The sequence below is a fragment of the Gopherus flavomarginatus genome, chromosome 7 (genome assembly GCF_025201925.1).
Source record: "Gopherus flavomarginatus isolate rGopFla2 chromosome 7, rGopFla2.mat.asm, whole genome shotgun sequence".
Classification (NCBI taxonomy): Eukaryota; Metazoa; Chordata; order Testudines; family Testudinidae; genus Gopherus; species Gopherus flavomarginatus.
The window spans coordinates 106,723,485-106,737,303 of NC_066623.1; the positions used below are offsets into that span (position 1 = coordinate 106,723,485).

The 13,819-nt window shown below is 37.1% G+C and overlaps 1 protein-coding gene across 7 annotated transcripts in view; it reads left to right on the forward strand.

The window, feature by feature from the left end:
* EPS15 (epidermal growth factor receptor pathway substrate 15) overlaps positions 1-13,463 on the forward strand; it is a 100,143-nt gene extending 86,680 nt beyond the window's left edge. For 3 of the 7 annotated variants that reach the window (XM_050961655.1, XM_050961660.1, XM_050961657.1), the window contains 3 exons: positions 1,258-1,420; positions 8,138-8,313; positions 12,205-13,463. In XM_050961655.1, the coding sequence (XP_050817612.1) occupies positions 1,258-1,420; positions 8,138-8,313; positions 12,205-12,351 (486 nt within the window). In that variant the 3' untranslated portion in view covers positions 12,352-13,463. The other 4 variants (XM_050961659.1, XM_050961658.1, XM_050961656.1 and 1 more) reach the window with 4 other exon arrangements.
* The last annotated feature ends 356 nt before the right edge of the window (positions 13,464-13,819 follow it).

Consider the following 13,819-nt stretch of genomic DNA (forward strand, 5'->3'; position numbering starts at 1 on the left):
GGCTAGTTACCTTCAGATTATTTGGTTATGTAGCTGCCTCAGTTGTTTGCTGCTGTCACATTGATACTCGTCATGTAGATTTTTTTGAATTGGTTCTCATACAGACATCCATTTTGGGTATGTCTGCATGGGGGCGGGGAAGCGGTGTACATTAAAATGCTAATGTTGAGAGAGCAAGCTGTAGTTTTAACATATATTACTGGTTTGCCCATGATGGGTGAAATACTGGCCCACTGAAGTCAGTGCAAGTTTTACCATTGATCTCAGTTAAGGCAGGATCTATCTCATCCAAGGATTTTAATATGTGTTAAAGATCCTGATTTTAAAAACACACCTTGTCCTAGTGTAGCTATGGCCTTTGTGTCCTACCTCTGGGTCTGAGAAGGAATTTACTAATTGAATGCCCCAATACTGTGTGCGTTAATCACAATGCAAAAAAATCCCTCCATGTTGGTCAGACAGTAGAATCTTTGAGGAGATGTCCCTTCATAATGTGCTATGTAGGAGTTCTAACAGTGAGTTAGTGGTACATGAGAGGAAGTGGTTGATTAGACAGAGAAACTGGTGCCAGGATTATCTTTGTAGTTTTTTGTAGTCCCAAGTCGTGAATTCTGTTTCACTCTCACGCACAAAGCACTGGCCTCTTTCCTTACAGCAGACTTGTAGTATTAACCTGGTATCTTCACCAGTGGTATACGTTGAGATTATTTCTTCAGCTAATAACCTGAGGACACTCTGCTAGTTTTAGTGACATTTTAAGGTTCTCTTGTACTTCCATTTTGAGCTGCCATTTGTCTCACTAACTCTTAATCTTCCTTATATTGTGGACTGTTGTGGTAACTGTGGGGAAGTATATTTATCTTGTAGGCACCTTGCACTGTTTTCTGGGCTAGTTTTCTTCCCTCTCCTTGTACCAAATGATTGAACAAATAATTTTTATATGGAGCATGCTGTACTATTCTCCATGTGCTAAGCTCTTCAGAGCAAGGAGTCTCTCTTCTCTGTTTGTACAGTACTCAGTGAAATGGGGCCTGATTTGACCTTTCGGGTGCTACCATAATATAAGTAGTTAATAATACTCATCTAGTATTGTGCACCACAGAGGAATTATGACCACATTTCCTGACTTGCTTGCACCTTCACTGTTTTTTCTAATCGTGGTAAGTATTGCTTTATGGAAGAAAGGAGGGGGAGTAGAATTTAGCTATGCTGAAGAAAACTGTAATATAGCATTTTTCCCCTTTTTTGTTTAAATAGGCCAACAATGAAGATCCCTTTATTTCCTCCACATCAGTCTCTGTAAACAATGTGGTCATAACCAAAAACGTATTTGAGGAACCACCAGCTAAAAATGAGGATATTCCTCCTGCTTTGCCCCCCAAGACTGGAACTCCTACAAGACCCTGCCCTCCACCACCTGGTAAAACCTAATACTTGAGGTTCCAGTAAAGTTTGGTTCACCTGCTTCTATATTGCTAGTTGTGTAATGGTATGAGGGTTGTAAGAAAACATGATTTGAATTTCCTACTGAACTAGAATAAAAGTACTTAGGAACTGGCAAAATGTGAAAGAACCCTGTCCCTGTATTGCTGACATCTCCTCTGATGTTAAATTCCCCATGGATTTTAGATCAACAATTTGTTTGGAGAGAGCAAGGAACTGGAAAAAGGGGGAAAATGTAACTTCAAATTTCTACAAGGAAATAGTGTGGCTACAGAGAGCTTTAAGTGGGGGGTGTTATATCACAAATCTTATGAAGTTCGCTATTAAAAGCAAATTACTCACTTTTGTCCAAGTACCGTTGAAAGTCCCTAGTTTTCAAAACCGTCTCCTCTTTTGAAGAAATTTGAGAAATATTTTTCATTATGCCCATTTCTCATTGGAGAAACTTAACCTCTTTCCATCCAAATGACTTTTCTAAGATTATGTAGCATAGTCAATGGGAGTTAGTAATACAACCCAAGACTCCTGACTCCTAGTTCTGTGCCCTAAATACTGGACCATGCTTCCCCCCCCAGAAGAAGCATAGTTAAAGAAGCTACAACCACTGTAACATGGTATTAATTAAATTATTTTTTTTACCTTAGTAATAAAATTTTGAAAATATACTGCTAGGATTAAGTGCAGTAGTAGTGTGTGTTCTTTTTCAAACTCTAGTCTGTCTTCCATTTGCATTTATTCTTATGTGAACACTACTGCATTATTATAGAGTATTATATTATAAGAGTTTTTAAGTGTTCATGAGAACCATATCATAAAAATTAGGCTGACGGAAGATAGTATAGACAATAGTAATATAAAAAAACAGAACAGTTGGTCTGCTGCTGCTTTTGGAAAGGGAGAAACAAGCTAAATCTGGCACTATTAACAGTAATTTAAACTTTTTAAAACTTTTTAGCTCTAATTCGTAACATCATTTTGGTGAAATTAAACCCTGCTCTCTCCCTGCCTTGCAAGCAATTAGTTAAAGCTCTCACTTCCTCTCCTAGAACACTAACTTGGCTGAGTGACAGTAGAACTGACAATATTTCCATGGCTGAAATGATCCCTTTATAGCCTGTAAAGCAGTGAGATCCTCTGGATCAAAAGTGTTGTTTGATGAGAAGTACCACTTTTGGGCTATGAAAATGGTCGTAATACTTCCTTTGTCAATGCAGATTTATAGTTCCCAAGTATTATCTAGTAGCAACACTTCTTATTAATAAATGGCTTAATAAATAATGGAATCTCCTGGTGATGGATACATTTATCAGTATTAAAAATTATACCTATGGCAAATACCTGGATAACTATACAGAGAAAACATACAATTTATATAAGTAATTAACTAACTTTTTCAGTGGCTCAGTGTTAAAAGCTGTTCTTTTTGCTTTATTTGATGTTAGTTCTATTTTTAATATGCATCTTGTGTGTAATTTTTTGATAACTTAAATATTTTACTATTTTGCTGTGTACCTGTGTCTGCTGTACAAATCAGTTCACTTCTTGGCTCCTTGTCCAATTTACATAGGGTCAGAGGTGTCCATAATTTTTCACTAGCACAGGTTTTTCTCTTCAGACTTCTCTTGACAGCCTTTCCATCGCATCCTTAGTCTTCCAAGTCCTTACTTCCTGTGCTCTTCATCCCATGTTTTCTTTCTGCCTGTTCTCCATCCCCCTTCTATAACATGTCCAGCCCACCTCATACGTGCTCACTGAGAGTTCCCTGTTCACCTTCCCCCTAAATTCTTCTGTGCACATTCTGTCTACTCCCCACTTGCTTGCCATTCTCTTCAATATATTATTTCCTGCTACCTGTATTTTCTTTTCTTGGAGATCCACTGTTTTCAAACTGTAGAGCAGTCAGGGACAAATACAAACAGGGCATACACTTTTTTCCTTTCAGTTTGTTACTTAATTGCCAGTCCCACAGTTTTCCTGCCACCTTCTTCACTGCCCCTATGCATATTTGGTTGTGTTTTTCAGTTCTCCAGATCTCCCTCTGGTGGCACTAAGCGTAATTCCCAAATATACAGATTCTTTCTTCTGATTCAACTTTTCTTCTGAGTCTTCAATCAACAGCTCTCCCTCCACCTTCCCTCCTTGCACAACTTTGGTTTTCTTTGAGTTTACTTTCAAATCATGATCTTCAAACACAGATGCCCATTCTAATACCATACAGTAACTCCTCATTTAACGTTGTAGTTCTGTTCCTGAAAAATGCGACTTTAAGCAAAACGATGTTAAGCTAATCCAGTTTCTCCATAAGAATTAATGTAAATATGGGGGTTAGGTTCCAGGGAAATTTTTTTCACCAGACAAAACTATATGTTATATAGATATACACACAGTATACGTTTTAAACAAACAATTTAATACTGTTCACAGCTATGATGACTGTGAAGCTTGTTTGAGATGGTGAAGTTAGAGTGTGGAAGAGGGTGGGATATTTCCCAGGGAATGAACTAGCACTTGGGCTGAGCCCTCAAGGGTTAACACATTGTTGTTAATGTAGCCTCGCACTCTACAAGGCAGCATGAATGGAGGGGAGAAAGCATAGCAGACAGAGATAGACACACACCTTGTGGGTGTATGGGGGAGAGATGCACACTGCCCCTTTAAGTAAGCTGACCCATTCTTAAGTGCATTGTCTTTTTAAGTGGATCAATAAGTTGAGACAGCAGCTGCTGCCCCAAGCTCTCTGTCTGTCTGCCCCTCCCCCCTCCGCTTTATATTGAGAAGGGGTAAGTGGGGTGCAGGAGCAGGGAGGAGGGGGACACCCTGACATTAGCCCCCCTTCCCCTGCACAGCAAGCAGGAGTCTCTGGGAGCAGCTCCAAGGCAGAGGGCAAGAGCAGCACATGGCATTTGCGGGAGGGACAGCTGAACTGTTGATTGCTAGCCTGCTGGGGGGCAGCAGCATAGGGAGTGTGGAGCTGATAGGGGGGCTGCCGGTCCACCCTGGTTACAAGCCCCCACCAGCTACCTGCAACGGGCTGCTCTTCATGCAAGCAGTGGACAAAGCAGGTGGCTGCCAAAGGATATTAGAAGGGAGCATTGCACAACTTTAAACGAGCATGTTCCCTAATTGATCAGCAATGTAACAGCGAAACAACATTAACCAGGACAACTTTAAGTGAGGAGTTATTGTATTTATGAATTCCTCTGTGCTGTTAGCTAAAAGGACCAGATCATCAGCATGCATTAGTTTTCTCTGTCTTCCCAGAGGCTAAGTTCTCCTACTAATTAATTCCGTAACTAGGATGAAGAGAAGTGGACTCAGCATATTAGATCAGTGGTTCTCAGACTGGGGTTCACGAAATGTTACGGGGGGTTCTCTGGGAAAAAAATTCCATAATGGCAGACAGATCTGTCCCTAGGGACCCCAGGCAGCACGAGGCCAGCAGCTTGGAGCCCCTGGACTTCCAAGAGCTAATCAGATCAAAGCAAGCATATCTATCACACTGAGGAGATTTAAACTTCAAGACTCCTTATAAGAAATGAAAAGGGAAGTGGATATTTTTTGCTCTTTTTTAAAATTAAATAGGCAGCTAGTATTGTTTTTAAAATTATTATGAAGAACAAGTTTAAGCTTTGTTGTAATGTGCGTTGTTTGCCTGGACTGCTCAAGACCTGAATGCTTGTGTAGGAGGAACTCTTTGAGTTGGCTTCGTAAATACCTTCATGCTGTTTCGCATCTGATACTCCTTGATGAAACATAGGAGCCTTGTCTTATAACAGGCTTATTCAAAGTGATACAAGCTACGAAAGTGAGATCTTGCAAGTGAGTTGCCGTTTTCATAATGTAATAAAAATACTGGAATGATAATAGTGTGTAGTAATAAGCATGTCATAAAAACAAATTTTATATTTCCAAGATCACTGCTTTTATAATTTTATACTCAGGTAAAGGAGAAAATCCCTGGAAATATTCATTTTTAGGAAGGGGTTCGCAAGACTTGACATTTTAGTGAAAGGGCTTCATGGCTTGTTAGTTTGGGAACCACTGCGCTAGATCAATCCCAGTCACCAAAAAACTCTCCTAAAATCTATATATTGTTACCACCTTAGTTCGTGATATTGCTCCTCTATCACTTCCACGTCTTCCAGTCCCCTTCCCATCCATCTTAGTATTCTAAACACCAACTCCCAAGGAACCAAGTCATATGCTCTCTCAAGATCAGTAAATGCTACATACCAGCTATACCTTTTTTTCATATTTGTCTCATTACAAATATTGTATCTATAATACTCCTTTCCTTCCCAAAGCCATGTTTCTCTTCTCATATATTTTCCTCCACCTTGCATCTCAACCTTGCCTCCAAAACACTGTCTCAAGGATGTTAAGGGGCCGACGTAACAAGGTGAGGCTCCAGTATATGTTTGGATCATTTGCATCACCCTTACCCTTCCAAATAGGCATAGTCAATCCCACTCTCGGGTCATCTGGCAGCCTAGCTTGATCCCAGCAAACACATAATGGGGGATTGACACATGGTGATTGATAGGTGATTGATTTAGCAGGTCTAGTGAAGGCCTGTTAAATTGACTGCAGATTGCTCTCCCATTGACTCCTGTACTCCACCTGAATGAGAAGCGCAAGGATAGTCGATGGGAGAGCATCTCCCGTCGACATAGCATAGTGTGGACCCCACGGTAAGTAGAACTAAGTACATCGACTTCAGCTATGTTATTCATGTATTGAAGTTGTGTAACTTAGATCGAGCTCCCCCGCCCCTCCCCATAGTGTAGATGCGGCCTGAGTCTGTGAAGCCACTGTACTCCGGTATTTCCAACTGCTATAATTATGTTATCTCATTTTCGTCAGCTGCCTTATTGCTGTCTAATTCAGTCCGTCTGCCTCCTCTGTAGAGATCAAAACCTTTTGAGGCTTCCCCATACTTGTCAGCAGTGCTTGCACTTGCAACTCTCTCTTCTCATATAACAGCCTTTGGAAATATTTTTTCTATATCTCTACCATCTCATTAGGGTTAGTCACCATGCAGTTTCCATCTTTCACATACAAAGATTTCTTCATATCTTATGTTTCTGTATTCTTTTTTTTTGGCGCCTACAAAAAACAATTTCCTGCTGTCTTCCTTCAGCTTTATGTATAATTCCTCTTCAGCCTCCATTCTTGCCTTAGCAACTGCCTTTTTAGACCTTTTTTTTTTTTCTCCTCGTATCTACTTTAAGTACAAAAAATAAATAAAAAGGAGGTTGGCTGAAAAGCAAGAAGTGCTTAAAGAAGGCTTTCAGTGCATTCTTGTTAAAATTCTCTACTGAACTGTGGAGGGAGTGCAAGGCTAATTTCCTTGCATCTAATGAAATTCACTTCTTCTCTGGATACAGATAAATCATACCTATCAGAGATTCTGGGACTCATTATACTTTAGAAAAGAATTTTTTAATTTTTTTTTATCTTTTTTGCTTTTGAAATGAGACTGTTGTGTACTCCAAGTTCTTGAAGTATTTATTTCTCTTTGGCACAAATAAATTTACACAGATGTCATTTGTGGCTGATTTTTCCTGTGTTAATTTAAGAAAACTCAAGGGATTTGCATTTTTATATAGTGATGTGGGCACTAAAATATTCTTTGTGAAGTAGCCTAGGTACATAAAATAAGACAATGTCAACCATTACATATTCCCCAATGAATTTATATAAAACAAGTCAAATAGTTACTATAAGAGAATCCCCTAAGGATTATGGAAGTATGTCAGACTGACTTGCAGCAATGATTCCCAATAAATTGAATATGAACAAACATATAGATTTAAACCAATCTAAAATGGTACTAGTAGACAGGTCAATAGTAAATTCTAAATGGAATAACTAAGTTGGTTCTTGCCTGTGACAAAAATCAGCTGCAGGACAGAAGGATTCTCCAGCTTAAATGCATTGCAGATGAAAGATTAAAGGTGTTAGAATCACATTGCTACCACTATTAACGGATTACATATACAGAAAAGGAAATTTAAAGATGGGATGAATGTTCTTGGAAGAGCTGGGTCAGTGTCTTCAAAAGTATTGAGAGCTGACTGAGTAAGCTGAGAAAAGAACAAGTTGGTGAGAGACAGATCTGATTCTGATATGTTTGCTGCCATTTAGACAAGAATCAAGAAGACAGGGTTAGCACTTAGCATCTGAATGCTCGTTACCCTCCTTCATATTGTTTGTGAAAAACTGAGAAGCTGCTGATGGCAGCGAAGTCGAAAGAACGTCAGAACTCTGCAGAGCACATAATGTCTTTTACCTTGATGTACAAGTAGCTAATTTTATACATAAAATTAATAAAAGGAATCTCACTAGAGTTCTATGGTGAGTGGCAGGGGGAACGACACCTAAACTATGCTGACTATATGGGGGCTGGGAGAATTCTTTTAACCTTTTTTAGGAGTTCTTTCCCAGGGTTGTGGCATATAATTAATACATGGACAATACGCTTAAAAGCTTGAACGCACTTATAGGGTATTCCATATCTGATTATGAAATAAATGTCAGACCCAGATCTTGGGCTATTGCAAACTGGCAGAGCTGATTTACGTGATTATAGGATGTGATCCAAGTAGTTCTTGTTTTGTTTGTTTTTTGCTTAGTGTACGCTTTCTGCCATCTTTGTGGTCACTTGAGTTGACTTAGATTATCTTTGATTCAGGAAAAAGACCTATCAACAAACTAGATTCTTCAGATTCCTTTAAACTGAATGATCCATTTCAGCCTTTCCCAAGTTGTGACATTCCCAAAATACAAGAAGATCTATTTTGTGACCCATTTGCTCCCAGCAATATTGGTAAAGAGACAGACACCAGCGATTTTGCAAACTTCAGTGCTGTAAGTAGGTTCTTTTATATTTTTGTTTCTTGAGGAGGCATTTAATAAAACTTACTGGAATGATTCAATCATAGTAAAATCTTCAGATTTATTTTAAAATTACTAAAACTTGTCCTCAAAACTCTGTAATCCCTTTTCTTAAGGGCTATAATTGACTTTTAAAAAGCTCAAAATATTTTTCGAGCTGTTACCTACATAAGATATCTTAATATATGAAGCTTGTAATTAAGGCTGGTATAATCCATTCATTAAGATAAAAATTGAAACAATGCATACTATTGTTGGTATTGTCAGGTCATATTGATTGCATAACTGTGTTAAGGTTTTCTCTGAAGGTTTCCTGGTTTTTACAAAGTAGTCATCAGATAATTTATGTATATTGCTTCGGTGTTCTCTTTGACACCTGTTTTAAATATTCACAAGTTCGAATTATATAACATAATGCTATCATTCCACAATTTAAAAATAAAGGTTCTGTTAAAACTTTCTCTTAGCTAGCTCTAAAATACTTGGTCACAATCTCAATATTTCACAATAGATAATTTATATAAGGTTGGTGATTATAAAAATATAAATTGTATTTGAGTGCGTTTTGAATGGTTAGTAAATTCAAGGCACAAGTACAATTCAATTAAAAAGTTGCAAGTATTTCTTTATAGCCAGGAATCCTTTCACATAAAACCCAAGCATTAAGAGCAAACCTAAAGGTTTGAGCACGCTTCAGTGTCTATGAAATTATTTTCTTTGTGCTTTGCATGTAAGAATTGTTGAAGACTTTCCTACTCTTCTAGCCTTCATACCTTTTGAGTGGATTTATATATACTGATAGCAAGCTGTATTTTACAGTAACCTAGTCAGGTTACTTTTGCTGTCTTTAGTTAGTCCTAGTAAATTGTATGCTTGACTTGAATAAACACTGTTCCAGTTTTTAAATTGACAGGTTGTGGTGATGTTCACTTGGGTTGTGCTGCTTGAGGGTGGATAAAAATCCATTTTTTTAAATAAAAAAAAATCAGCTTTTTTATTTAAATTGGATTTTTTTGATAATCGGATTTTTTTGGGGGAAAACTATCTAAAGATGGTTTTAATTAAGATACCCCATCATGGAATAGGGATTATAAATTCTAATTCTATAGTATAAGACAATATATCATCAAATGTTTTAAGAAAAATTTTGTAAATGAGTTCCAATAGTTCTTGGATTAGGGACCCAATGTTATGGAGGTCCACAGGCTTCTGTATAGACTATTTAGGGTAATCTTTCCATCTATCCAATGGGATTCAGGGCTCAGTCTAGAAGATACCATCAGAGATGCTTAGTTTTGCAGTTTTCAAACTGTGGATTTGTGTCTCCAGAGATGATATGCTTGTTAACAGCAAAAATGTTTTAAAATAAATAAATATATAGAGGTGAGAAATAACAGACCTCAACTCTATTGTCCCTCTGCAGATTTGTGTACACAGAATCAATCCCTTACATCTCTCTAAAAGTGCAAAGTTTCAGAAAGTTCAGTGAATAGAAGATTGTTGGGGGCAGAATAGATCTGGACAAGGAGAAGAAGTCTAGAGATAAATGTGAGAGTGGAAGGACAGGCCGTAGAAACAAAAGTGAAACTGTTTGAGCAGCATATTCCAGAAGTCTTAAGGTCTCTCTGAGTGGTAGCCTTCATTGATTTGAGATCTACCATACCATTCTCTCACTAGAAGGGAAAACCCATAATGGCAGCAGACCATAAAAGAGACCCAGTTTGGGAATAAGAACCATTCAAGAAATAGATGTTTGCTGCTGATGTTTTAAAGAAAGTCACACCAGCGAACTGGTGGAAGTTACTTAAGCACTTGGATTCAGAGACTGTTGAACTGCTAATCTCACTTTTAACAGCAGTAGCTTCTGCCGGTGTAGAAAGCATATTTTCTTCCTTTGAACTAATTCATTCCAAATTGAGAAATCGTTTGAGACCTGAAAAAGCAGGAAAGCTTGTTTTTTCTTTTCCAGATTATGAACAAACAGGAAAATGAAGGTGAAGATGACTGAGTTAGCAGCAAAAGCCAATATTTTAAGTTTCTCATGTTGACCTGGCTGACATAGTCGATTTTAATTTTTGTTTTGTTTTTTAAATATTTCATTTAACTATTTTAGTTAAAAACAATTTTAACAAAAACAAATGTGATTTTAAAAACCTTGAATGTTTAACTACATTAAAAAAATGTGTATGCTTGTTTTGTTAAAGTATTATGTTTGCTATTGAAGAAAAAAATCCAGAATACATAACATTGTTTTAGTTAAATAAAACAATTTAAATGTCTGTCTGGTGATGTTCTCCTAATACAGCATGGTAAGAAAATTCTCCAAATATTCATTAATCTGTTGAATTGGAGATAGTTCACCTCCCAGTGACTTCATAAATATCTGCTTCAATTACCTATAGTAAATGAAATAACCAAACAATCATTCATTTTCTGATATAGCTGTAAAACTATTCTGAAAAGTTTTTTCAAAATAAATCACTGTAAAAATGTATAGTGTGTACCTTCTAAAAATAAAACCTACATCTGTCTCTGAGTTGTGAAGAATATGTATTAAGAGGATAATAACCAACAAGAAGGCACTTGTATGTAGAAATCCATGATTAAATCGAGTCTTTCTGACTAGTGATTTAAATCAGATCCACCCTGGCTGCTTTGTGTACTCTGTTCATGACCATGGCAATCTCTGAAATGCTCTTCTTGCTCAAATTATTTCCTAGAAGTGTTAGGATGCAAACTTTGGCAGAGGGAGGAGGGGAGAAAGAGAGTGAGGAATGGTTTCCTTTAATTTCTGGAATCTTTTTGAGTATGAGCTACAGAAAGGAATCAAGACTTTTCTCAAATTGTGTTCACAAAAATCTCAAGTTTAGAAACAGCAGCTAACAGAGAAATTACCGGTAGCTTGAGTTTATTAAAATAGCCGTAACACACAGACAAATATTTATGGCTTTATGTAAATCATATTGCATTCTCTGCATGCTAAATAGAAGCATGTTTGGCATTAATTCTTGTACTGTGTTTAACATAATCCCCTTACTTCCTGTTCCTATTTGGGATCATGACATCGGTCTACAAGGTGCCACAGGATTCTTTGCTGCTTTTATAATGTTAGAGCAGCTCACTTCATGTTCTGTTTGTATACATACATGTGCATACACCTTTATCTTGTACTCTAGTCCCCTTCTTTCATGTAAGGCCTGGTTAGTAGCTGCAGAAACATTTGGGTAGTACTGTACCCCTCGGCAAAAGCATTTTTTGATGACACTGTCTGCACAGTTCATTCTGCAGTCACTGCCACTGAGAAAAATATCTTTAAAAGAGCACCACGCTTTTACATGAGGGTAAAGCTAGTTGTCCCACAGTGCCAGATGTATCCTGCAGTGTACGAAGGACTACCAATTTGTTCACATCTGATTCTAATAGATCAGATTTATTGTTTATAGTGATTGCTGCAGTAGCATTGTTTTCTCTGTCCAAATTTAGGACTCAGTTTTGTTCAGTAGGGTTGCTCATGTGCTTAAAGTTAAGCATGTGCTTGAGTAATTTGCATAGGTCAGTGTGCTTAGTGAATTGCCAGATTGTACCTTTAAACTGGTGTTCATTGGTGGTAATTGAACTGGGGGTATTTTTCATCAAATAGTTAATCTTCAGGACTGTGTTAGTGCAATTCTTATTCAAACTACAAATAAAATTGTACCAGGCTACTCTTAAAACACATTTTTCAGCACAGAGGCAAATTCTAAAACTACAATAAATACATATAATATTTTAGAACAGTTCAAATGCCCTCAAATTCTGAGAGACTTGAATTGTGCAGTTACATTCTGATTAAGTCCAGATATGTTTATCTTTTTAAAACTGCAGTATCCTTCTGAAGAAGACATGATTGAATGGGCTAAGAGGGAAAGTGAGAGAGAAGAAAAAGAGAGACTTGCAAGATTAAAACAACAAGAGCAAGAAGACTTGGAGCTGGCTATTGCACTCAGTAAATCTGAAATATCAGAAGCATGAAGATTAGAATAATCGTGTCTTATGTCAACTGTTTTGTCCCTTTTCCTGAATGCTTAACCTATTTAAAATGTTAATCAGAAGATACCTATGAACAGGGAAGTACAAAAGGTATTAAATTCCTGCAAGTGTGATTGAATATTCACCTTTATATTTTTGTCCCATTCTGATTTGTAAGTTTCCGAAAGGTCTTCGACAACTAATAGAGTGCTGCTCCTGTGTGTATTCTCCTTGAGCTTTTAGCCTGTGCTATTTTTATTCTGTAAACGCAGGACACCAAAGTGTCTTCATGTAATACAGAAAGATAAGGCAGACTTCATCTTCTTAAAGAAACTGGTGGTCATTCTGGTGATACGTGAAAATATCTTCATGAACACTTGTAATTCTGTTAGACTGAAGTTCAGAGACAGGCAAATATTGTCTCAATCAGATTCCTTGGTGAAAGGAGCATAGTACTGAACAGGAAGGTGAAATGCTTGCATTTCTATATTTTGTACCCATTGTGTACAGGGCTGAGTCATTTATTAAAAAAAAATATTAACAAAAAACATTTTAGCTTCTGTACAGATTGTGTGCTGTCTCATAAAGAAGCTAGAGCCTTTTACTATATATTACTGTATAAAAGGTGTGTGGGCATTTCTGCTGAATTCCATCTTTAGTAGTTTTTAGCTTGGAATAGTCCCACTCATTTTAGTATTTATACTCTCCCAGAAGACATGTTTCAGGAAAGTAAAGCACATTTCCTACCTGTAAATAAATCCGTTTATAATGCAGGCAATGAGACTATGGTGTAAGTATAATCTGTCAGCAACTATGATTGAGTAGAAGATGAACATGGCAATTACTCTGCCTCACTGACCCCTTCCCACCAGTTAGTTATGTGAAACCTTTTGTACTTTTTCAGAGCAGACGTTAGTAATGCTGGAACTGTCGAGTGCTTTATTTGATATGTATACATATGTATTTTCTTTTTAATGAAGGTTCTTCTGCTGGACTTGAACTTTAATTGATGATATTCAGTGTGCAAGTGGGAAAGATTGTGTATCTTATTGAAACCTTAATTGCTTTTTTGCATGGTCATGAGGTGGGCAGACAGATCACATATTCTGGATGGGTTTTTGTTGTAACATAGAATAACTAAATAGATAATTCACAAGAATTGACTGTTGGTCAAAATGTCTCAAATTGTGGAACCCCACTGCTAATTAAGCCAATATATAACTAAACTGGCAATTTGGCAAGTTTGAATTTGAAGTAGAATAGAGAAGAGAGTAGGATGCATAAAGGCATAGTTTAACTTTATACAACAGTCTTTTTCTATACATGTAATTTATTGAATGCCAACTGATAGTTGCACCTTATTAAAAAAAAAACCTGATTTATAATTCTTTATGGTCACTGAGTCAAAGTAGGTTGATAAATTGTTAATGAAAGTAACTTATTGCCTGTTGTGTAAATGTAATCCGTTCTG